Source organism: Crocodylus siamensis, chromosome 1 (assembly GCF_052110815.1).
Source record: "Crocodylus siamensis isolate JL-2025a chromosome 1, ASM5211081v1, whole genome shotgun sequence".
Classification (NCBI taxonomy): domain Eukaryota; kingdom Metazoa; phylum Chordata; order Crocodylia; family Crocodylidae; genus Crocodylus; species Crocodylus siamensis.
The window spans coordinates 174,748,912-174,773,057 of record NC_143395.1 but is presented as its reverse complement, the minus strand read 5'-3'; the positions used below and the strand labels follow the sequence as shown (position 1 = coordinate 174,773,057).

The following is a 24,146-nucleotide window of genomic DNA, read 5'->3' as shown; positions in this document are numbered from 1 at the left end:
AGATACCTAAATACTTTTAAGCACCTAATTTATGTTAACTCTTGGTGACAATTAGGTGCCTAAATTTTAATCTAGCCCTTATTTTATTTATTTTAATCTTAATTTTTGAGTAATATGTCTGAAGTCACACAAGCTGCCTATAGGAAATAGGAATGTGAAAGCCAGTCTGCCATTCAGTACTATAAAAGGGATTAGCTTAGTACAAGGAAGATTTTTTTTTTTATCAAAGGAAGTTATATTCTTTGTTTATCTTGAAGGGGGTGGTAGGTTCTTCCTGCCTTCAGTCATTCCTACTGTTTGGATTGGTAAAGTACTGCTTTCCCTTCTCCTACAAATAACCAAGGGAAATAGAAACTCCATTCTCTCCTTCTTGCTTAAAGGATAAACAGAGCCTTCCATTCGTTCCTTCTTTCCCAGTCAGTATCCTTCAGTGCTTCTGCATCATAGTGACATGGACAGAACAGTGTGCTTATTTTGCTCTGCCTCTATATGACTGTAGTACTTAACCGCTACTAACTCTGCTTAATGGGTGAATCAGAAACATGTTCCAATCTGCATGGGAGTGCAAGCCACTTCTGGCATTGTCCCCTGGCTCAAGAACCACTGTTGTAATTGGTGAATATTGCTGAAAATGTTGAGAGGAGTCCTGATTAGTACTTTGGTTGCCAAAAGCTGATGTCAGTGCAGTATTTAAATGATACAGAAAACTGAGTGGGGTACCCCATGACTTGGGCAAGAAGGTGCAACAGGCTGCTTTTGTTAAAGGGGGTGTATATGTATATGAAAACATTATTTCCTGTTACTTTGTGTTCAGTACTTTCTTATATCTCAAACTAGTCTTTGCTCATTCATGTTTGCTTGCCCCATACTGTTTTTGTTGATCTATCCTTTTATTACTCTGCTTTTTTTCTAATTCTGTAAAATTTAGAGAACATCTTGTGTGTAATGTTCTTGTTGGCTTGTCTAGATTTGTCGAGAGAGAATCACAGAGAAACAATTGCTAGGATCACAAGGAAACTGCTCCGTAAGTATATTTTCATGTAGTCTCCCTAATTTTACATAGAACTTGATTACAAAAACTTAAATGCTTCCTGTTCACTATACTTTTAAATGTCATTACATCACTGAAAATCAAAAAGGGAAAAGTCTGTTTTATGGCCTTTTCTTTGCTGCATGGTTCATGCAACATTTTGAACTTCAGAAAATAAATAAAATGTTGAATTGTATGCAACTGAAAGTTGTTCTTCATATTAGATAACAAGCTTTTATTTCCCTCCCTTCAATGATAGATTATATACTTGATAATTCGGAAGATGATACCAAGTCTTTGTTTCTAATCATAAAGGTAGGTTTAATGTGTGTGTGGGGTTTTTGTGTTTTTTTTTAATTTTAATGAATTGCTTGGTTTTACTCAGTGTTTTTGTTTGTTTGTTTGCTTTGGTGACAGATCATTAGTGATGTGTTACAGTTCCAAGGATCTCACAAGCATGAGTTTGATTCCAGATGGAAGAGCTTCAACCTAGTGAAGAAATCAATGGAGAACAGGGTCAGTATATTGTTTCAGGAGGAATTTTTGATTGTTCCTTGATTTTTATTCTTAGTTGCACCGTTCATAAATTCCAATTTAAACTGATAAAAGTTGCAATATAATTACATATTCTAAATATATTATATTATTTTTATCACTGTTTTTATTAAGAAAGATTCTAAATGCTCTGTAATTGTTAAGGCTTGTAACATCCCCTTTTTATATACAGCAATTTTATGCTATTATTAATGGGTTTATGTTTACTCACTAGGCAGGAAAATTAAGTGCATGCATATTTTTTGGAGACTAAATGCATGGAATTTATTACTTGAAAAGCACCAGTCAAGTTAGTTTATAGATTGCATGTAAGTTCAGAAACACATAGGAACCAATCTCCTTTAAGTGTAATAATATTTAGAACTCTTCATCCGCTGAATGCAGGGTAGTTTTCAAAAGGGAGAAACAAATATGTATTTCTAAAGTGAAGCAATAGAGACATAGACTTTTAACCTCTCAATTTAGGCAGTAGATTTAAATCAAGAGATTAAAAGACTGTCAGAACATGGCAGTTTTGACAGTGTTATAGTAAATAGTCCTCACTAATTTAAGGCATTAAAATAAGGAGCAGATAAGGTACAACTCCCTTAAAAAAAAAAAGGGGGGAATTTTAAGCGCCCAAATACCAGCGTGGGGGGAGGGGGAGTGATATATGCCTAGAATCTTAGGTTGGTCTGGCAGCAGGGCACTGATATGATGTGCGTTTATCAGTCAGCTGCCTTGGACACTTGCATCTTCAAGTGTCTATCTCATGTTGAACCTTGCTATAGTCCCTCTTCGTGCCTTGGCATTTGTGCCTTTTCCTGCCATGGCAGGGGGTCACGCTTGATGATCTGCTCGGGTCCCTTCCGACCCTACCAACTATGAAACTATCTCCCAGTGTTCCTTCATTAAACAAATGATCATGTTTGCAGCAGTGGAGGTAGTTGCGATATGATGCATAGCCTCTTATCCCATGGGACAAAAAGTCCTACATGTGTTAAAGGCAACTGTTAAACCTAACAGCAAAATTTATTAATAAATATAGAGCTGGAGATATAAATGTAGTATATGTAGGACTGGATGGGGTCTGTGGTCCATTATGTTCAAATTTCTGCATTCAGAGGCAGTCATTTTGCCAAAAGATTCTACAGGATTATCCAGTCTGGCCATTCTTGCACACAAATACATTTTAGTGTGCCACAGGTAAAGAGCAAAGGAAACTGACTATTTTATTTAAATAAATAAATTGTATGCATGTATTATATAAAATATAAATAAATAATATAAAACAGTGTGTGTAATAGTAACTGTTTAACATTTAAAATAAAAGCTGTGGGTTTTTTAATAGGATCACAAAATAACCCTCAGTGGCTTGGGACAGAAATAAGAAATATCTACCTCAGTGGCTAGGGACAGAAATTACGCACACAGTGGTTTAAGTCCAGGGTTCCCAACCTCTGGGCCACAGTCCAGTGCGAGGCCATGAGGGGCTGGCTGCCAGACCGGAAGTGACTGTGGAGCAGCAAACCATGGACTGGAAATGACAAGCATACTGTGGACCGGCAGCCAACCCTTTTTTATACTGAGTATAAGGAAGGGTTGGCAACCTGCCCAAAGTCTTCCGGTCCTCAGACTAAAAAGTTTGGGAACCTCTGGTTTAAGTGATCAGAAACCGGTTTGGATCTGTAACACAACAGAAATTTAGTGCACATAAACCACTTTCAGAATGGCTGAAACTGGCTTAAGATAAACTTAGATGGATGTAGTATCAGACTTAACTAATTTAAGTTAAATCAGTTTATTGAGCTTCTGTCCCAGATCCCCTCCAGATTCAAGTTAATATGCAGTCCCCCAGCATCCCAGGATGCTTTAGACCTCCCCTGCAGATGCTCCTGTTGCAGGGTAGGTGGTCTAGCCTTAGCCCAAGCTGTCTGCTTCAGTGGAGCAGGAAGGTATGCTCTAGCAGCCCCCGGTCCCCACATGTAAAGATTCCCAAAATGATTTACAGCCAGGATGCACTGACTCTAGCAGCAACTGTTATGGAAGTCTTTCTTTATATATATGGCCCAACAGTCAGGATGTCTTTCTGTACATCTCACTACTAATAGGATGTATTATGTGAAGTGATCTTGGGGAGAGGAGTGAAGGGTTCACGTGGCTGATGTGTATGTGGAGATTTTGAACCAAATTGTTTTTCCTTTACAGCTTCAAGGAAAGAAGCAGCATATCAGAGCCTTGCTGATTGATAGGGTCATGTTGCAGCATGAGGTAATACTTGTTCTCTACCAATTTTCAGTCACTACTGTACTAGGAAAAATTACATGGCTACATAGTCATTTAAAGGCATTCTGTACAATAACTCTTATGTTTGTGTAACTCTAAATATGCCCTATATCTAACATGCAGTTTTCTACTTAATTTAGCTGAGAACACTAACTGTTGAGGGCTGTGAATATAAAAATATACACCAGGGAATGATCAGGGATCTTCTGTGCTTGTCCACAAGTTCCTATGGTCAGGTAAGCAAAAATCATCTTTGTTAATTTGCACAGTTGTGGGGGGGCGGGGGGGTTCAGCTTGATATTTGCAGTGGATAGATATAATATAGTTCTTTTTTTGGAAGGCTCTTCATTGTTAAAATGTCTCTATTTGTTTCTAATGCTAGGGAAACATTTAATCACTTATGATTATTTTCAGAGCTCTTGCCAATCCTTGTCAGGCCAAAATTTTAATGTCCTTTGAAATTTATACAGGTCAGGTTTTTTTTGTCCTGTGAAGTACATTTGCTTAAATTGCTAGAAGCCACATGCACATTTCCAAAGGAAGTCTCAGGCCCATAAAATCTGGTGTAGAATCATCTGGATTAGTTAAAAAAAAAAATTGAATTTGGTATAAATGTGCTAACTACACATCTTTTAACAGTTCTGTAGATTAAATTCTCTAACCATACCACAGGTACAGCAGGGATTGACAAACGTAGCAGTAGTAAGCGGCTATACATTGGTTAAGAAGTTCAGTAGCGAGCGCTGTAGTAAGGAAGAGAGCAATATATTGTTATCAGATTACTAGTGCAGGCCCTGATTGCTATGTTTTTATTAATGTTAGACCATATAAAGTAAGGCAGTAAAGGGGAAAAATTTTAAAGCTGTGCTTACCTGGTACTGTGGCTGAAACGAGACATTTTAATTTTAAATCAAAATTCCGTATTTTTTCAAGGTTTCTGAAAACATTGTGGAGAAGTGGTTTGTCACCTAGATAATTAGCATACCCCGGGGGGGGACTGCTTTGTACCTAAACAGTACAACCTGAATTGATTGGAAGACACTATGAAAATAATTTAAAAAAAAATAATAATAATAATTCTGACATCAGTTTTAATGCTCTTCCTGCACAAGTCACTATATCAGTGTGTGCTGGTGAGGTGTCCAAAGGATTAGAATTATGAGAATCAAAAGGAGAGGTCCCCCAGTGATATCTGCTAGAGAATCAATTGACTTCCAAATCTCAGCCCTATTAATTTTGACCATCTGTGGCTTTCTGCTATGCTATTCCCAATGAATTGGATATTGCCAGACTGGATCACACATTCCCCTGCAGCAACAAATTGTAATAACAGGCATGATGTATTCTTTTGCAAATTGCTTTAGTTGGATCATAGGCCTTTTTCATAGTTTCATAGTAGCTAGGTCAGGAGGAACCTGAACAGATCATCTAGCCTGACCCCCTGACACAGGCAGGAATGAATGCTGGGTTCACAAGACCCCAGATAGGTGATCATTCAACCTCCTCTTGAATTTGCTCAAGGTAGGGGTGAGGACCACTTCCCTGGGAAATTGGTTCCAGATTTTGGCCGCACCGGCTGTAAAATATTGCCTTCTGACCTAACCTAAACCTATTCTCCAGCAGCTTATTACCATTGTTCCTCGTCACCCCAGGTGGTGCTGGGGAGAAAAGGGCTCTACCCTGTTGATCTCCCCTGATGAGTTTGTAGGCAGCCACCAGGTCCCCCCTCAGCTTCCTCTTGCTGAGGCTGAACAGGTTCAGGTCCTTCAGTCTCTCCTCATAGGGCCTGTCCTGCTGCCCTCTCACCAAGCGGGTGGCCCTCCTCTGAACCCTCTCTTGAAGTGTGGTGCCCAGTGCGGCCTGACCAAAGTCTCACAGAGGGGGAGTATTGCCTCTTTGGACCAGCTTGAGATGCATCTTTGGATGCATGACAAGGTATACTGGCCTTGTGGGCTGCAGTCTGGCATTGGCGGCTCATGTTCATCTTGGAATCAATAATGACTCCCAAGTTCCCGTTCTGCCTCTGTGCTTTCAAGAGGGGAAATCCCCAGCCTGTATGTGTTCTGTGGATTCCTTCTCCCAAGGTGCAGCACCCCGCATTTGTCTATGTTGAACCCCATCCTATTCTCATCTGCCCACTTTTGTAATCTATCTAAATCTAGTTGCAGCCTCTCTCTCCCTTCAAGTGTGTCCACCTCACCCCACATCTTAGCGTCATCAGCAAACTTGGACAACGTGCTTTCCACCCCCTCGTCCAAGTTGCTGATGAAGTTGTTAAACAGTGCAGGCCCGAGGACCAAGTCCTGTGGTACCACACTACTCGCATCTCGCCAGGTTGAGTGCAACCTGTCCACCACTGCTCTTTGGGTGTGCCCCGCCAGCCTATTTTTGATAGCTTAAATACACAAAATAGCTGATAAAAGTGATGGGAGTTCAGAGCATTGTGGAACCTCCCAGGTGCATATAGTTCCAGACATGCATTTCTTGTCTAGGGAGATTCTGTGGGTCTGAAGACCACCTAACCACTGCTATCAGAAGGAACAGTCCATAGAAATATGGAAAAGTAAATCTGACTTTTTTAAAGTACTATTGATATATTCAGTAATGTTAGGCCAAGATTTTAAAGTTATGTTGAAAGTGATCTTTTTAAGTAAATGCTAGAAAGAGTGAAGTATATTGAAAGCAAATGTGTGATAGGGTTGGGGAATGCATTGTTAACCTTTCAAAAATAAAACGGGCTACATAAACCCTGCCCATTATGATGAGGACTAGGGTATCAATGCTGTGTATATTTGTTTTCAAACGCCTTGAAGGTCTCAAATATTTGTTTTTACAGGTCAGAAATAAAGCTCAACAAGCCTTCTTCACAGCACTGGGAACATATAACTTTTGTTGCAGAGATATCATTCCTTTGGTTTTGGAGTTCTTGCGTCCAGATCGGCAAGATGTCACTCAGCAGCAGTTTAAAGTACTGTCTCAATTACTTAATTTCAAATCTGTCTCCAGTTTGTGTCTGTGTAAGAGATTTTTATATGTTAAAATACATGCTCTTTAATATTTTTATTAGCATGACTTTGGGTTGGCTATATCTCCCATGAATGGCTAACCCTAGAGTGAGTGTCAGTAACCTTTCCAAATGAGTGCCAGCAAATAATAAAAAATATTTCCCTCCGCTTCTATATATGCATGCTCCATTTCATAAATTGTTAATAGCTGTTGGTAGCTTTGCCATTTCCAGTGGTGCTGAGAGGTATCCTGAATTGAACAAGGAGTTGAGCAACAAAAATATGCTCTGATGTTTCACAGATAGGTTGGTAAAAAGGTGATAGGATCATAGGCATGGAAGGAACAACCTTGAGCCATTTAGTCCAGCATCTTCTATTTGTAGGCCATCTAACTGATGGAAATCCCAAAAGCACCATGTCAAACCACCCTCCCCTACAAGTACAAAAAAGGACATCCAGAATCCCTTGTGTTAACAACAGGATTGACAAGGACATTGGAAGAAATCCCCAGCTACTGTCTTACAGGGTGGTAGCTGGTTAATCCCTGCTCAGAATATCCTAGGAAATGGACTAGACCCCATGCTACAAATCAAGGCAAACATCTCAATAGTCCCACCAATCTGATCTGCAGGAAAAATTGCTTCCTGACCCCAAATTTAGTGATTGATATGAACCAGGGCAGAGAAGTGAAGCCCTCTAGCAATGCTACGTATGCATTTCAAGAATCGTGGTGAATTATGAAGAGAGAACTCCCTGGTAACTACCTTTTTGAAGAGCATCAGAAGTATTTTCGCACAGTATTGAAAATGAATACTTAATATGGTGAGAACTATGGCAATATCTCATACTTGGGTAGTGAAGCTCAGGGCTTCCACCTCCATTAGTGTAGCATTTTAGTTGCTGGTAAAAGAGATTGTTTTATTTAAATAGATATATAATTTATATTTTAAATTTGGTTTTCTACAGGGTGCCTTATATTGTCTTCTTGGAAATCACAGTGGTGTATGCCTGGCAAATCTCCATGATTGGGATTGTATTGTACAGACTTGGCCAGCAATAGTCTCCTCTGGACTTAGCAAAGCCATGTCTCTGGAAAAACCATCTATAGTTAGACTTTTTGATGACCTTGCAGAAAAGATCCACAGACAGTATGAAACAATTGGATTGGATTTTACAGTAAGCAGAAAATTAAAAGTTAATATCTGTACTTCAGAAGATGTTTTGTTTATTTGATAAATTGTCTCAATTTTACATGTATTTTATTTCCTCTGACATCAATGGATCAATCTTGTACTGATTTCTGGCATACAGAAATGAACACCTTTTATTTCTGAGACTTGAATGTTCTACGTTTCATCCTAAAATCACTAGATTGCAGCCCCTTCGTTGAGTTTTAGAGAGGCCGGTATGAAATGTGAATGGAAACTGAAGTTAGGTTATCACCAGGGATCTGGGTTTTCCATTTCCCACGGAAAAACGGAGAAAACTACAGATTCCCTGTCTTTATTGGAGAAAACACTGATTTTTCTCTTTAGCAGAGAAATCCACGGATTCTCTGCTTTTGAAAAAAGAGCTCTTGCAGGCTGGCACAACTCCAGCCTGCAAGAGCCAACTGCAAAAAGAGCTGGAAACCCCCAGCCCCGGCTGGAGGGAGAGGAGGAGGGCAGAGCCTGAGCCTCTGAGGCAGGCAAGGCCGGGCTCAGGCTCACCCTTTGCCCCTGGAGCATGGAGGTAAGTGGGGCAGGGCTGGGGAAGATGGTTGGGGGCTGAGGGAGCAGGGGGTGCTGCCAGCCCCAGGCGGGACGCAACAGCTGAGAGCAGGGCCAGGGGGTGAGGGCAGGAGTGCCCCTCTGTGGTGGGGGCTTTGTGGGAAAGTGATGCAGGGCACAGTGTGGTGGTGCCTGCCATGTGTGGGCCACACATGCCACCTGGCCAGCTGCCCAGGGGAGGGGGAGGTTGGCATGTGGCTGGAGCACAGCTCTGTGGCCGATTCAGCGAGGGATAGGGACGCGGGGGGTGGCTGGGGCTTGCATGTAGTGGCCACTGCAACTTGCTTGGAGGGCCGTGATGGCCGCTGCCTCCAAAACCTCCCGCAAGTGCCGCGGAGCCGTGCATGGAGCTGTGCAACTGGCTGCTGAGCAGCAGTGTGGTGGTGGCCAGGTGGCACGCAGCCATCCCCCCCCACCCCCACCCCCCATCCCACACTGTGCCACTGCTGCTAGCTGCACAGCTCCAAGCATGGCTCTGCGGTAGCAGCAGGAGGTTGTGAAGGCAGCAGCAGTCACTGCTGGCATGGGCTGCCAGTGCCAGCGGTGATGGCCGCTGCGTATAAAAACTGCTGTTGCTGGCCATGCAGCTCCGTGGCAGCAGCAGCTGTCACCACTGGCACTGGCAGTCCCGCAGGCAAGCAGCTTTCCGTGCCAGTGGTAATGGCTGCTGCCTTGACAATCTCCTGCTGTTGCTGTGGAGCTGTGCTCAGAGCTGTGCAGCTGGTGGCAGTGGTGGGGCTGGAAATGGCTGCACGGTGCCACTGCCACCAGCCGCACAGCTCCATGGCGGCAGTGGGAGGTTTTGGAGGCAGCGGCCATCACAGCTCTCCAAGTAAGTGGCAGCGGCCGTTGCGTGCAAGCCCAGGCCCCAACCCTACCCCGCACCCCCATCTCTCACCATGGCTGCAGCATCAGCCACAGAGCTATGCTCCAGCTGCATGCTAGTCTCCCTCTCCCCCTCCCCCGGGCAGGAGGCCAGGTGGCATGTGTGTGTGGCCTGTGCGTGGTGGGCACCACCACACTGCCTCCCATATCACTTGCCTGCAAAGCCCCCTGCAGGGGGGCACCCCTGCCCTCACTCCCTGGCCCTGCTCCCAGCTGTTGCGTGTCACCTGGGGCCGGCAGAACTCCTCACTCCCTCAGCCCTGCCCCACTTACCTCTAGGATCCAGAGGCAAAGGGCATGGCTCTGCGGTGGCAGTGCTTGTCCACAAAGCCCTCCCATCCTTCATGCAGCCACCGCCACCCCACACCACCGCGGAGCTGTGCAGTTGGTTGTAGGGCATGCCACTGCATGCAAGCTTCCTGTTTCACCCCCCCGGCCGGGTGGCACATACGTGGCCTGTACTTGGTAGTTGCCACCACACTGCTGCTGCCGCACCCTGTGCCACTTGCCCACAAAGTCGTGCATGTGGCTGTGGGATAGTAGCACAGGGTGCGGTGGCAGAGTTGCGGTGGTGGCCTCTGTGCGAACCTCCTGTCAGGCTGACCGGCATGTGTGTGGCCCACAAAGTGGCAGCCCTGCCCTTACCCCCTGGCCCTGCTCCTTGATCCACCCCCACAGCACCTTCCCTTTCCCCCACCCTGCCCAGTTCCTTCTCCCCACAGACTTTACCTGCTGGGTAAAGTGCCAGTGTCTGTGGGTCTGGTCTGGGGAGCTGTTGCAAGGGGCATCAGGAGGGCTGTTGAGATTGCGTGGGGGGAAGTGCAAGACACCAGCAGCACTGGGAGGGGCTTTGGGGGGGGGCTTTAATTTTTATCATGATTTTGGGTTTTTAACCAGAGAATTTGCGATTTTTAATCAGAGAAAACCAGGATCCCTGGTTATCGCCTCTGCTAAGGGTGGTCCCTTCAGATTGTGGCTGATCTGTAGTGATATGAGTGTGAAGATGCTTGCACTGTCTTTGTTCTGTGTTATGTCTGCTCACCTTTTAGGGGCTGAAACACTAAATTTACCTAAATGAAAAAGGGTTTTGGAGGCATTATGCTAAAATAATTTACCATTTTTGTTTTAAGGTTAAATTTTTAAGGCATAGTTTATCGTTTAAAAGAAATGCAGTCATCACTCCATCTATATGTTTTTATCTTTGCTTCGTAAAATAAGACTGACATATTTGGAGAAGTGACAACAAAGGAGAAACTTGAACTACCTTAGTAGTAGTTACAGAAAACTGAGTAATAACCTCTTCTGAAAGGATACTAGAAAGTTCACAAGCTGCTGGTTAGCTGAATGTTTCCGTTTTTGGTCAACAGGTTCCAAAGAAGTGTGCTGAGATAGCTGTACTGCTGCAAAGATCGGAACACCCCAGCACCAACTTGACAATGCTAACATCAGAAGAGATTCAGTTAGGAATTCAGCGCCAGAAAGAAAAGAATGCTGAGGCTTTGCAGTAAGCTAGTCTTTGGTTAACTATGCACAGTTGTAATGTTATAGTAGCTTTTAGATGATTAATTAATTAAGTTGATAGCTGATATCTAATTGATCTACATTAGTATAATGAATGTTGCTTCTGTGGAGGAAAAATTGGTATTTTTTCTAAGTTTTGAGACCCATTTGTGAGATTTGTGTAGAGCAATGGAGATCAGCCTTTTGGACTAGTGGACCTAAGTGCTCGTGAGCCAGCTGTACCATGGGCCAACACCCCTTTCTGGTAGGGAGGAGAATGAAGGAGTAGGGAGGTTGGTGCTAGTGCTGGAGGGAGAGAGGGGAAAAGTGGTAGGATGCAGGGCAGGGAAGGGAATGCACTGGGGCAGGCTACTTGCCACTGATTCTAAAAAAATAATCCTTTTTTCCAAACCTGATTTTTTTTTTTTTTTTAACTTCATTGTTTCATGTTTCCATTTTTTTTGTCAATAGTATTGACTTTCAGGACTCTTCATTTGCATTTGAAGGGATGCCACTGGCTTCAATTAGCCTCTATAAATTCTTATATCATACTCCTCACTGTAATGCAGTGATTAGCAATAGTGTGTCATAGCATCTGGTTGTGCCAAAATGAGACGTTTTTTTATAAAGGGTGTCATGCAGTATTAGCACTGTCAGGTTGGCACACATCTCTGTGATTTACAAGATAAAACTACAGATCTCAAATAGTATCAAAATCACTCTCACCTGTTGTGATCTTTCTGAATTCTTTGCAACAGCAGAAATGCTCTGGTTCTGTAAAGTTGGCATTTGCTGGGGGGTGTGGTTTGAGTCCTACAACAGGTGCCTTGCACCTAAAAAGTTTGAGAACCACTGCTGTACTATCTTGAGCTCACTATTGATGCATTCACGTAGTAACTGTCATCAGTACAGCATTTTGACATAGACGTATTACAATACAAGTACCCATTAAGATGACTATACATCAGATTTTACGGTAGGTTACATTTGTGAATATGAGATCTTGGTTTGTAGTCTGTTTAATTGGCATTGCTGTTGTATACCTTTTTATTTCAGCTTTATTACAGGAAAATACTCTCTTAAAGTGTTTATGAAGAGAAAATGGAGGGGGTGCCTGGGTATTCTAGGAAGATTCGGTAATAAGAGAATATCACTGCTGCAGTAATAGGAGAGAAGTGGTGGTGATATGAGCCAAGGCTGATGTGGCTCTGGGGGCCATGGCAATGAATGCTGCTGCCATTTGCCCCACCACCAAATTTCTGGCCCTACCGACAGCACCTCAGCCTGTGTGACACTGCTTCGTGGGCCAGATCTGGCCCACAAGGCTGTCTTCAATGTCTGAGGTTAAGTAATCCTTTGGTGGTTCTTCCTCAACTTAGTAGCATTGCTGCTCCTCCACCTTCCCAAAATTACAATTATTAATCCTGCAAATGCTGTGCATTTATTACTGACTGTGGTTTATTTTGACTTTGGATTAAAGAGATCTTTTTCTGTCTTGACATTTTTTTATGCTGCTTAGTCTCAATAGAGACTAGAAGGTCCTCCTCTCTAGATGTTCATTTTGCTTTTGTTTTTTTCAGAAACTATGAGAATCTGGTCAACATGCTGTTAGATTGTGTGGAACAAAGAAATCTGTAAGTTTATTCTTCTGTAAGCTCCTTTGAAGAAAGGGAGGGGGAGTACATTAGTAGTAATAAAATGTATAGTAGTAAAATGGGTAGTTTAAGTGACTAGGACATGCTATCTTTGATTTTCATTTTAGACTAGCATGAGTTTTTTAGATAAATATTAATCAAAAGATCTGTAGTATCTTGTCTTTTTTTTAAATAAATTTTGTTTTGTCTTATTTCACGGATTGTCACGGAGTTGGGGAGTGACTAACCCCACAAATGGTCTTCTGCCTCCCTTATAGTGAAAAGGGAAGAGAAACGGGACAGTGTGCTTAGTTATCTATTCTTTCAAGCTATTTAGTTTATAACAGGTACAAGGCGCATGTTTCAGAATAAGACAAAATGGGCACGTCTGCACACAAACTAATTCAGCATAATAAACTCGGTGCAGTTCGCTCTGAACTTCGTTGCTCCCAGGACCGCACCATGTTGAGCTGAGGCAGCATAGCCCCAGCTAGCAGGGGGCCCACAGAGTCATCCTGCCAGCCTGGTGCTGTTCTGCCCAGGCTCAACATGCTGCGGAAGGGCTGGCTGGGGCAGGAGGGTGCTACAGTGCAGGGCTAGCCAGTACAGTCTATGCACAATCTAGACGTGCCTTGCGGTGGACTAAGTAACTCCACCGTAGAATACTTGCGTTGTGCAGTACTATCCTGTAGATGGTGATGCTTTACTGTGGAGCTCACTAGGCAACTCTGCAGTAAGCATTTTGTGTAGCTGCACCCAATGTGTTCAGTTTGGATGCATTACATAGTCTTGTAGTATTTAGTTGTTAGGCTGCTGTGCAGTGGCCAGGTTCTGTTAAGCCTGTGGTATCGCAGTGTTCATATGTGCTGATTTCTTTATTTATCACTGCTAAGAATGATCAGTTCTTGGTATTAAAAGTATTCTGCCCAATACGATTCTGAGTAATGGACGCTATATTTTAACTGCCCTAAATCATTTTATTTTATTACTACATCTGCTTAATTTCAGTGATTTTTTTTTCTTTGATACATTTTAATAAGCATCTTATGTGTAAGGTGCTGTCTTCTCCATTATTGCTTTTTGATTTTCAGACCCTGGAAATTTGAGCACATAGGCATTGGCTTTTTATCCTTGCTCCTGAGAGATGATAGGGTGCTGCCTGTCCGTGCCATAAGATTCTTTGTTCAGTGTCTAACCCATGATGCCATTGTGGTTCGTAAGGTAAAGTTCATACATGTTGAAAATTCCCACTTTCAGATGGATCCCTGGTCCATGTGTAAATGTTTTGTATAGAGCTCTATGTACCTATGAGTGACTGCATGTGTACACGCTAGTTTTTGCCCCTGTAAAAATTAGTTTAGGGAGTTCAGTAACATTGGCATTAGCTGTAGAAGCTTACGTGTATAATTCAGTGAATACTCTTTCTTCATGCTAGTATTGCTTTTTATGGTATCTCCCTTAAATGTAATCAGTTCAGGAGTTCTGGTTAACAGAGCTTAAACACAGTGCAGAAGGATGTTCATCCCTGCTTTCTGTGTATACCATTCATTTGGTTTAATGTAATGAGCACAGTAGTGTTTCCACCACTTGAAGCTGAAAAAATAAAAACAATAAAAAAGGTTGTTAGTTGTGGACTGCAGCTCCTGAGGAGGCAAACTCAGCTACTGATGTGCTTAGTGGTGGTAGTTATACATTTGAGGGAATGCCTCTAAGCATTGTGTTAGTAAGATGGGTGGCCATAATGTGAATACAGACCAGTTCTTCCAGTGAGAATGTGAAATGGATACACTAATCCTCAGATTCTTATTTTTAGATGGCTATTTCAGCTGTTGCTGGCATTCTCAAGCAGCTGAAGAGAGTCCACAAAACGGTGCCCATCTGTCCATATGAAGTCAGTAAGTATTTGATAATGTCTAAAGTCTCTCCTTCAAATTTTCTGAAAATACCTTCCTCAACTACCTTACTAATAAAACAGCCTGTGTTCTGTGAATTCTTCAAGGTGTTAATGTTTTAAGCAAATAAACAAGATAAGTAGCCTATCCAGAATTCTTTTATATTATTTCTGTATTTGTTAGCAGAAGAGCTGACTTTTCCTGATTCTGAAGAACCCAAATACCTACCAAATATAGACAAGGTTATTTGGATGAATCTGATATCTTTTCATAGATTTCATAGACATTAAGGCTGGAAGGGACCTCAGAAGATCGAGTCCAGCCCCGTGCCCAAAGGGCAGGAAGTCAGCTGGGGTCATAGAATCCCAGCAAGATAAGCATCCAATTTGCTCTTGAAGGTGTTCAGTGTCGGTACTTGAACCGCCTTTGGTGGCAGGCTGTTCCAGACCTTGGGGGCTCGGGCAGTAAAGAAGTTCTTCCTTATGTCCAGCCTGAAAACGGTCTTGCAGTAGTTTGTGACCATTCGACCTAGTCATCCCTTGGGGCGCTCTGGTGAACAAGTGTTTCCCCAGATACTGGTGATCACCCCTAATAAACTTATAGGTGGCCATCAGATCACCCCTGAGCCTGTGTTTTTCCAGGCTAAAGAGCCCCATGGTGCTCAGCCTGTCATTGTAAGGTCCGTTTTCCTGACCTCTGATTATGCGTGTGGTTCTTCTCTGGACTCTCTCAAGGTTCTCCACATCCTTTTTGACGTGTGGGGCCCAAAACTGGACGCAGTACTCCAGCTGCAGCCTCACCAAAGCCAAGTACAAGGGGAGAACGACATCACGGGATTTGCTTGAGAAACCTCTATGGATGCAAGCCAGCATTTTGGTCGCTTTACTAGCCACAGCACCTCATTGCAGGCTCATGTTCATCTTGTAGTCAGTGATGACCCCCATGTCTCTTTCTTCCATAGTGCTAGCCAGCGCAGCACTGTCGAGCCTATAAGGATGCTGCAGGTTTTTCTTCTCAAGGTGAAGAACCTTGGATTTTTCAATGTTTAAATGCCATCAGGTTCTCGTCCACCCATTTGCTGAGCCTGTCCAGGTCAGCCTCAATCACCCACTTGTCTTCTGGCATGGATGCTTTGCCCCAAAGTTTGGCGTCATCGGCGAACGTGGCCAGTCCACTTCTGACTCCAATGTCCACATCATTAATGAAGATGTTGAACAATATGGGTCCAAGGACAGAGCCTTGGGGGACCCCACTGGTCACAGAACACCATGATGATTGACTAGCATCAATTACTACCCTCTGGGTCTGACCACAGAGTCAATTTCCCAGCCAGCGGATCATGGTGGACCCAAAGCCACAATTGACCAGTTTCGCCAAGAGGTGATCATGGGATACCAGATCAAAAGCTTTTTTGAAGTCAAGATATATGACATCAATCTATTCTCTCTTGTCCAGGGGACAGGTCACCTAGTCGTAGAAGGAAATAAGATTGCTCAAGCAAGACCTACCCACAAACCCATGCTGCGTATCCCTCAGGACGTTGGTGTCAGCCAGTCTATTAAGGATGGCCTCTTTAATAAACGTTTCTACGATCTTCCCTGGGATAGAAGTCAGACTGATGGGCCTATAGTTAGCTGGATCTGCTTTCCTCCCTTTCTTGAAGATAGGCACCGCATTGGCCTTCTTTCAGTCTTCGGGCACTACACCAGAGCACCAGGAGTTTTCAGAGATCCATGCCAGAGGCTGGGCTATGACGCTCGCCAGCTCCTTGAGTACCCTGGGGTGCAGATTGTCAGGACTGGCTGACTTGAAGGTATCCAGCTTCTCAAGATGTTCCTTCACGAGGTCAGCATTGATGGAGGGCAGGTGACCTCACTCACCCGGACCTCCCTGTCCCGTGGTGGGCATGGGTGTCCCATGGGACTGATGAAAGACTGAAGCAAAGTACCCATTTAAGAGGATGGCTTTTTCCTGGGTGTCAGTTGTCAGTTGCCCCATCTGGTCATCAGGGGGTCTACTGTTGCCCTTGCTTTTCCTGCGGCTCCCCACATATCTGAAAAAGGACTTTTTATTGTCCTTGATGCTCACAGCTAGTTGGAGTTCAATTGCAGCCTTGGCTTTCCTGGTTTGCTCCCTGCAGGACCGGACCAGTGCAGAATAATCCTCCTTGGAAGTGAATCCCACCCTCCACCCTTTGTAGGCCTTTCTTTTTAGCCTCAGGAGGTCTGCTAGATTCCTGGAGAGCCCAGGGGGCTGCTGTGCCCTCCTGCTGCCTTTCGTCCGAGATGGAATAGAATTAGCTTGTGCGTTGAGGATCGTTCCCTTGAGGAGCAACCACTCTTCTTGAACTCCTCTCTCCCTGGGGTCGTGGTCCCTTAGGGCCTCACTGACAAGCCACCTGAGCTTGTCAAAGTCGGCCTTCCTGAAGTGGAGGACTTCCGTGTTGCTGACTGACTTGCCAGCTTTAAGGGGGATGGTGAAAGTGATCAGCTCGTGGTCGCTGTCACCCAGCTTCCTATTGATCACTAGGTCACTGATTAGGTCATCCCAGGTAGCCAGTACCAGGTCATGCAGCATTTTACCTCTCGTTGGCCCATAGACTTCTTGAGTCAGGTAGAGGTCATCTACGCATGAGAGAAAGCTTTGCGACCGCTCGGATTTTGCCGAGTGATCCTCCTGCTTATTCCCCAAGCTCCTGGCATTTGTGTACAGGCAGGCAAATGTCCCCTTGGGGGCTCTTGCCTTGCCCACAGATTGTGCCAGGGCTGGGGCAGGGGTGGGCTCCCTTAAGTGCCTTGGCCTGCTGGCTTTGCAAGGGTTGCTCAGCGGGCCAGCAGTGGCAGTAGTCCCCCCGCCATCCCCCAGTGGGCTTAGTTTAAAGCCCGGTGGAGCAGGTCAGCCAGTCTGACTGAGAAGAGCCTCCTCCTCAAGGGAGAGAGGTGGAGACGATCTCTCCCCAGCAGCTCACTGCCTCTCTTGCCAAAGAGTGCGCTGTGGTCATGGAAGCCAAAGCCTTCCCAATGACACCAGCACCGCAGTCTTTTGGTTGACTACGTGGATCCTCCTCTCCCTCCTCAGCCCATACCCTGAGACTGGGAGGATCATCGAGAACACCACCTGTGCCCCCAGACCCTTTAGCCCTGCTCCCAAATCCCTGTAGCGCCTCATGACCCAGCTGGGAGCGCTCCGAGCCATGTCATTGGTGCCCACATGAATAAGGAGCATAGGATGGTCTGTGGGCTGGAGGAGCTTAGGGAATCTTCTCCGCAATCACCCAGATGTGGGCCCCCGGCTGAAACTTCCTTAGCTCAACGAAGGGTTTTTGAACCTGAAAGCTTGCTTAAAAATTGTTCTTCAACTATTTCAGTTGGTCTAATAAAAGATATCAGATTCACCCAAAGAACCTTGCCTGTTGGTCTATGTCCTTAGACCAACCTGGCTACAACCTACACCCCTGTACCAAATAGAAAGAGCTATGAAGACACTGCTTTTAGAAAAAAAATTCAGCCTCAGTTTGGGGGATTATCTTGCTCTGGTCCAGGCATTACCATGGAAACTGACAAAAAATGCATCCAACCATTGATAGAAATATCATAAGTTCAGTTTTTATTTTCACTGCATTATTTCAACTCGTTTAATCTGTTCTTCTCCCTGGTGCTTCAAAGTACCCAGCACCTCTCAGAGATTTCAAATTGTTTCTTAATATTTCAGGCGGTGTATGTGTGTGAGGGGGTTAACTTTCAACTTTTAAATTAAAGTTAGTACTATCTTTGTTCCCCTTTCTTGGTTTAGGTACTTGCAAGCTGATACTACTTCAAGCTAGGTTCATATACTCAACTTTTATCTAGATTTTGGGAAAACTTAGTTAAAATAAACTGAAGGATGGTCAAAGTGGTGTTTCCAGAAATTTTGGAGGATGAACAGCTTTCCAAGGATCACCTGAAAATACTCATATTTGAAATTATTTGTAGGGTGACTAGGCGTTACTCCTATTGCACTCTGTTTACGGCTACACATGTATGGGTCAGTCTGTCAGGAAAAAGGAATGACAGCTTGCAGTGGCTGAGTAATCCCCCAGGGTTTTCCTGGGAAGAAGCAAAATGGTGGGTAGTGGGGGTGGATCCTCCTCCTGGTTCCCCCAACTTGCTGGGGCATCTTGCTGGGCTCTAGCCCAGATCTCCCAGACAGCAGCAAGCTGTGGGGGGTGGGAAATTCCACCCCCACTCCCCACCTCCCACGCAGGGAGCCAGGGACACCCTGTCCAGTTGGAGCAGAGCCAGGGGGTTCCCTCCCTGTTCTTCTCCCTCTCCTGTGTGTGCTGCTGCTTGGCAGATGGGTCTGGGCAAGATATCCTGAGTTCCCTTTGCTTGTGCAGAGAAGGTGACGGGATGGGGTAGGACAGGGATTTTCCCTATGCTTGTTGCTGTTTTGGGAAACCCAGGCTCTGTTGTAGCTGGGCAGGGTGTCTCTTGCTTCCTGTAATTGTTCAGGGCTGGATAGCCCACGCCCACCCTGCTTGCTGCTGCCTGAGATGCTCCAGCCTGGCAGGGGGGGGAGAAGCATTGCTTTTTACACTAGAAGTTTTAAGTCATTTTGAATATTGAAAATGTAGATGCCTCATAAAGATTTGTACCTGATTATAGAGTATCTATTTATTTACATTTACAGTTATTTCCCTGGTCAACTCAATTGGCAAATGTTAACTCTTTAGTTACAACATGGCCAAAGCTTCTAGAGAGCTCTATACAAAGATATCTTCATTACGTTTCCAAGACGGACTTCATTTGAAGAAGGCTTCTCAAAAAACATGAATTCATGAAGTCACTTGAAAATGCTAAAAGAGATATAACCATGATTGGGACTATCAGCTCTCTAAAAAAAAATTTCATAAGAGTATGAATTTTTTTTTTTTTTTTTTTTTTTTTTAAAATAGGTGGAAATCTTAAGCCTTCTAGCATTCAGGCTGGTGACAGACTTGATAACCAGTGGTTGCACTACGATGGTCAAAATCTACCAAAGACTAAACAAGCTTGGGAATCGTGCTGCTTTGTGGAGAAAACACACTGGGGGTATTATACCTGGCCTCAGTGAGTATTAAATGACATGCTCCAGGGGCAAAATGCTACAAGAAAAACCATGTTTCTGACTAATGCGGTTGGCATTAAAATGGACACTAAATTATTGTTTTAATGTTATTACTTTTTATTGAACATGAACAATTTTTAAAATATGTTTGCCTTTTTATTTGTGCTGCTGGTACTTTATGCACTTCTTGTTTGGGCCATGAAAATAAATTCAGTTTTTCTATTGAGTGCAAATTATTACAAATTCTTTCATTTTGATTATTTTTGTGTGTTGTAAACTTTGCATGGGATTATTTTATTTGGCTATTTAACTATTTTCATTAGAATTATATGCACAGTTCATACATTTTGCAGAAATCTTACAATAGCAGTGCTGGATTGAGTTTGTTCCAATAATGCCTTTTTAAGGCTAGATATAAGTATTTATGATACAAATTTTAAATATAATGTAGATAAATAGATAATGTATGCATTTTTTTGCCTTTTATCTTGAAAAATGTTAATGCATGTTTTCTCTAATTCCTAGAAACATGTTAGTTTATGCTCCTGCTGATCAACAGCCAAAGCTTGGGCGAGGGAGAGAGGAGTTGTTAGAGGTAAGCCACCATGTTGTGAATATTGATTGTTCTGGTTCAAAACTAGCACAGATTCGTACCTGACTTCTAAGGTCTTGGGTACATGCATTTCAAGTGCTGTGAATCCTGTACCATTTCACATTTGGCACCACGTGGCAGATGCAGTACAGTATGTATATTTGAAATACTTATGATATTTTAAGTTGTGTTACTGAAGGTATTTTTTGACTGGAGGGGTATACTTAAATTGGGAATATAGCAATTGATTTCCAGTTTTGGGGAAGCATGGGCACTTGATAAAGCAGCTGTGTAAAAGATGGCATAGTTATTCTTATACAATTGAGAGCCAGAGCTTAGTATTCAAAATATTGAAAGCACTGTGGCCATGCCTTAGCAAAGTAGTAAAGATTTTGGCTGACTTGACGTGTTAGCAATCTCATGTGGACTACTCACATAATTAAGCAAATGCCTAACAAAGCAGCTTGCACCTATACAAGAGAGAGTAAAAATAAGAAATAACTGAAAAATTAACCAAAATAAAGCTTAGGAAAACTGCCACAAAAGGGGCTTATGTTTCATTTTAGGTGGGTTCCTTGTTGCTTACCCAAAAAAATCTTGTTTTCTGTTTCTCTAATATATAGCTATGGAACAATAAAGAACTGGACATGATCAGGAGAGTGGTCATAAGGACAGACTTGATTCATTGCAGTCAGTGCAGATTGAAAGGCTTTTCTAGGGGTTGTGTTAGTTGGAGGGAAATGATCCAATATTATGATGCACAGAAAAGTTTGCTGGCATTAAGTTGTTGACAAAACTCTTGTTTAGAACAGGGGTGAGGAATTATTTCAGCTGGGGATGCTGCTTAACAACTTTTGGTGAGCTGTTGAAGGCCTCAAAGGTAGCCCCATACCTTGAAAGGTGCCCTGCCCCCGATTGCCATCTTGGGACTGGAAGTCCCACCCTCTAGCCCCTGACCTTTGCTACAGGATGTACTCCTTTTGGGAAGGGATTTTGCCATGTTAGAACCAGAAAAAGCCAAATCGTATACTAAAAATCCAACATCAGCTATTAACGTATATTAATTTTAGTTCAAAAAATATTTTTGTTGTGATTTATATGTGTTTGCATAATGTATAGGGGGGCTATTTTATAATAGCTCAAGAATAAGACTTTATTTTGTATTTTGTTCGTGGGGTGTGGTTGGGGGGCGGGGTTTGTGAGGGTATTTGGGCCCCCTTCCATGGCGCACAGCCCCTGCCTCTGGTGGCAGCAGCAGGCAGCGGATGCTCAGGGCGCTCATGGCCCACAGCAGGCAGAGCCCTCCCAGTGGTGCGTTCCTCCAACTGAGTCCCAGGATTTGCAGGTAGTGGCACAGAGCTGGGCCGGCCTGCTGGCTCATGCCTTCAAACCAGACCAGCACATCAGACTCCCAGTGGTGCAGGTGGGAAGTCATGTGCCATCAGGCTGGGCCAGGCCAGCTGTGTGCCTCTACATGGGGCTCCCAGCACTCCAGCAGGGAGCCGCGTGTGGAGGCACAGAGCCAGCCCAGCCCAATGGTGCACAGCTCCTCCCTACAGTGCCAGGAGCCCTGTATAGAGGCATGAAGCCAGCCTGGCCCAGCTGCGGTATTGGGAGCCACACATGCTGACACAGAGCCAGCCTGGCCGGCTTGGTGGCATGCAGCTCCTAGAAGGAGTGCTGGGACTTGCATGTGGTGGCATGGAACCTGCCTGGCCTGATGGCATGCAACTCCCTGGGGTTCCCAGTCCATGTGTCATTGGTTTGAGCTGGCTGCATGCCATCAAGTGTGACTCCTGGGAGCTGTGGACCATTGGGCTGGCTGGGCTGGCTCAGTCACAGCATGTATGGCTTCTGGTACTCGAGCCAGGAGCACGCTGGGCTGGCTTTGTGCTTCCATGTGGGGCTCCTGGCACTGCAGGCAGGAGCTCCCGTCCCTGCTCACCGGCTGTCCAGTCACATACCATCACGCTCTGCACTTCCACATGGTGCTCCCAGCTGGAGTGTCGGGAGCTGCACGGAGGTGGAGGCACAGAGCCTGCCTGATCCAATGGCATGTGACCTCTGAAAGCCTGCACCTCCCACCAGCTTTCAGTGGGGCAGCCGTGTGCTGGTAATAGTTTTTTGGAGGGGCCCTTCAGGCAGGATAGGATGGACTGGATCCAGCCTGCAGGCTGTATTTTGCCCGCTTCAGTTTTGAATGATTGAAAATGAATAGCCCGTACATGATTGAGTTTCTGCTTGATTGAAGTAGTAATGAAATAAAAAATAAGACTTTGACTAAATAAGGTGGGTGCTAGCATGGTGGTTCCAAGCACCTTACAAATAGACTAAACTCTCACTGGTTTTTCTTTTACAGGCAGAGCAAGCTATATATGATCACTTTTCTGATCCGAAATTTGTTGAGCAGTTAATAAAGTTCCTATCTTTAGAAGACCGAAAAGGAAAAGACAAATTTAATCCTCGCAGATTTTGCCTCTTCAAGGTATTGAGACTTCTATGCGTTATGCGTAACTTGCTTTCTTTGTGCAGATAAAATGATCAAATAAACGTGAAAAACATGCACAGAGATCCATCCCATCGCTGTTAATATTGTTGGAAGCTTTGCAATAATTGCCACTTTGATTAGCCTCACTAGGTAGGGTATGTAGAATGCCTTGCTGAGATTATGAAAGACTTGGGTGTATTTTCATTTAAATATAGGAGAAGCAACAAATTAATTTTACTGCAGGTTGAGATTTGAATTTTTTTTTAACTGCCTAAAAGTAATAACACATTGGAAGTGTAACACACTGAGTGTGTCCACATGTGTGGCAGATTGCGCAGTCATTTAGTACTTGCTTAAACAAATACTAAATGACTGCAGTTATTGGCATTACTGTGCCGTCCCATAATTGCATGGGTATTTTTAGATGCTACTGTGAGTTGCACACGTTCTTGGTGACTTTCTAATGCATCTGCATGTATTATCATCTTACTGTACTGTTTCTACACTCGTGTATCAGCTGTAGTAGTAGATGGAGCAATTTTTTTCAAAAGAATTCAGGATAGTAAATAAGAAATAAAATATTCCAAAGAGATGATGCCTTAGCAGTTCAGTAGAAGGTAACCATACAGGCTGTTGTTTTTATGGACCTGGGTATTTCATATCAACTGTATGTAACATTAAGTTAAAATTTAAAATAATGCTTAAAAACTTGTAAGTGGTCTAGAATAATTTCAAAATGATAAATGATTTAAATTTGTATTTTGTAACCAAACTTAACAGGGCCTATTCAGAAACTTTGACGATGCCTTCTTGCCAGTTTTAAAGCCCCATTTGGAACGGCTAGTAGCAGACTGTCATGAAAGTACCCAGCGATGTGTAGCTGAAATCATAGCTGGCTTGATAAGGGGCTCTAAACACTGGACATTTGAAAAGGTAGGAGTGGTGTGTGTGTGTGTTTGAACGCTTCAGTATTCTGAAGGGTTTTTTTGTTGTTGTTTTTTTAAAGGAATACATTCTTGTTGGTTTGTTGGCAGGCAAGGTTCTTCAGGTAGACAGTTAGTTAACCTTTCCTTGCATGTTAATGTGTGGGCTGAAGAATTGCCTGCAGCTTAGATTGGTGGTGCTCAATGTTTTGGGCCTGTGGGCAAGAAGAATAGCGCAGGACCCATCCGCAGGCTGGATTGGGCCCTGTGTGGCTTTTGCCAGTCCTGCATACCTAGATTGGGTCTTGGTGCCCCACACAGGGCTTTGTGCTAGGATTAGGCCTTATGCCACTTGTATTTGGCCCCATGGACCAGGACTGAGCCATGATGCCCTGTGCCACCCCTGCACAGCCCCATGTGCTGGGATTGGCCCCACCCATTCCCACATGCCAGGATTGGGCCTTACGCTGCCCTGCATGTCAGATCTAGTGGACAGAGCCCTGGTGTCTGGGCTGTGGGGCTG

General features: G+C 44.0%; 1 protein-coding gene across 2 annotated transcripts in view; it reads left to right on the top strand.

The window, feature by feature from the left end:
* Positions 1 to 24,146, top strand: part of PSME4 (proteasome activator subunit 4) — a 114,988-nt gene that overhangs the window by 69,761 nt on the left and 21,081 nt on the right. For both annotated transcript variants that reach the window (XM_090049420.1, XM_090049430.1), the window contains 15 exons: positions 968 to 1,024; positions 1,290 to 1,345; positions 1,448 to 1,546; positions 3,773 to 3,835; positions 3,991 to 4,086; positions 6,687 to 6,818; positions 7,822 to 8,031; positions 10,877 to 11,013; positions 12,590 to 12,643; positions 13,735 to 13,864; positions 14,457 to 14,538; positions 19,469 to 19,622; positions 20,146 to 20,215; positions 22,572 to 22,697; positions 23,481 to 23,633. In XM_090049420.1, coding sequence (XP_089905546.1) covers positions 968 to 1,024; positions 1,290 to 1,345; positions 1,448 to 1,546; positions 3,773 to 3,835; positions 3,991 to 4,086; positions 6,687 to 6,818; positions 7,822 to 8,031; positions 10,877 to 11,013; positions 12,590 to 12,643; positions 13,735 to 13,864; positions 14,457 to 14,538; positions 19,469 to 19,622; positions 20,146 to 20,215; positions 22,572 to 22,697; positions 23,481 to 23,633 — 1,619 coding nt within the window. The remainder of the gene's footprint in view (positions 1 to 967; positions 1,025 to 1,289; positions 1,346 to 1,447; positions 1,547 to 3,772; positions 3,836 to 3,990; positions 4,087 to 6,686; positions 6,819 to 7,821; positions 8,032 to 10,876; positions 11,014 to 12,589; positions 12,644 to 13,734; positions 13,865 to 14,456; positions 14,539 to 19,468; positions 19,623 to 20,145; positions 20,216 to 22,571; positions 22,698 to 23,480; positions 23,634 to 24,146) is intronic.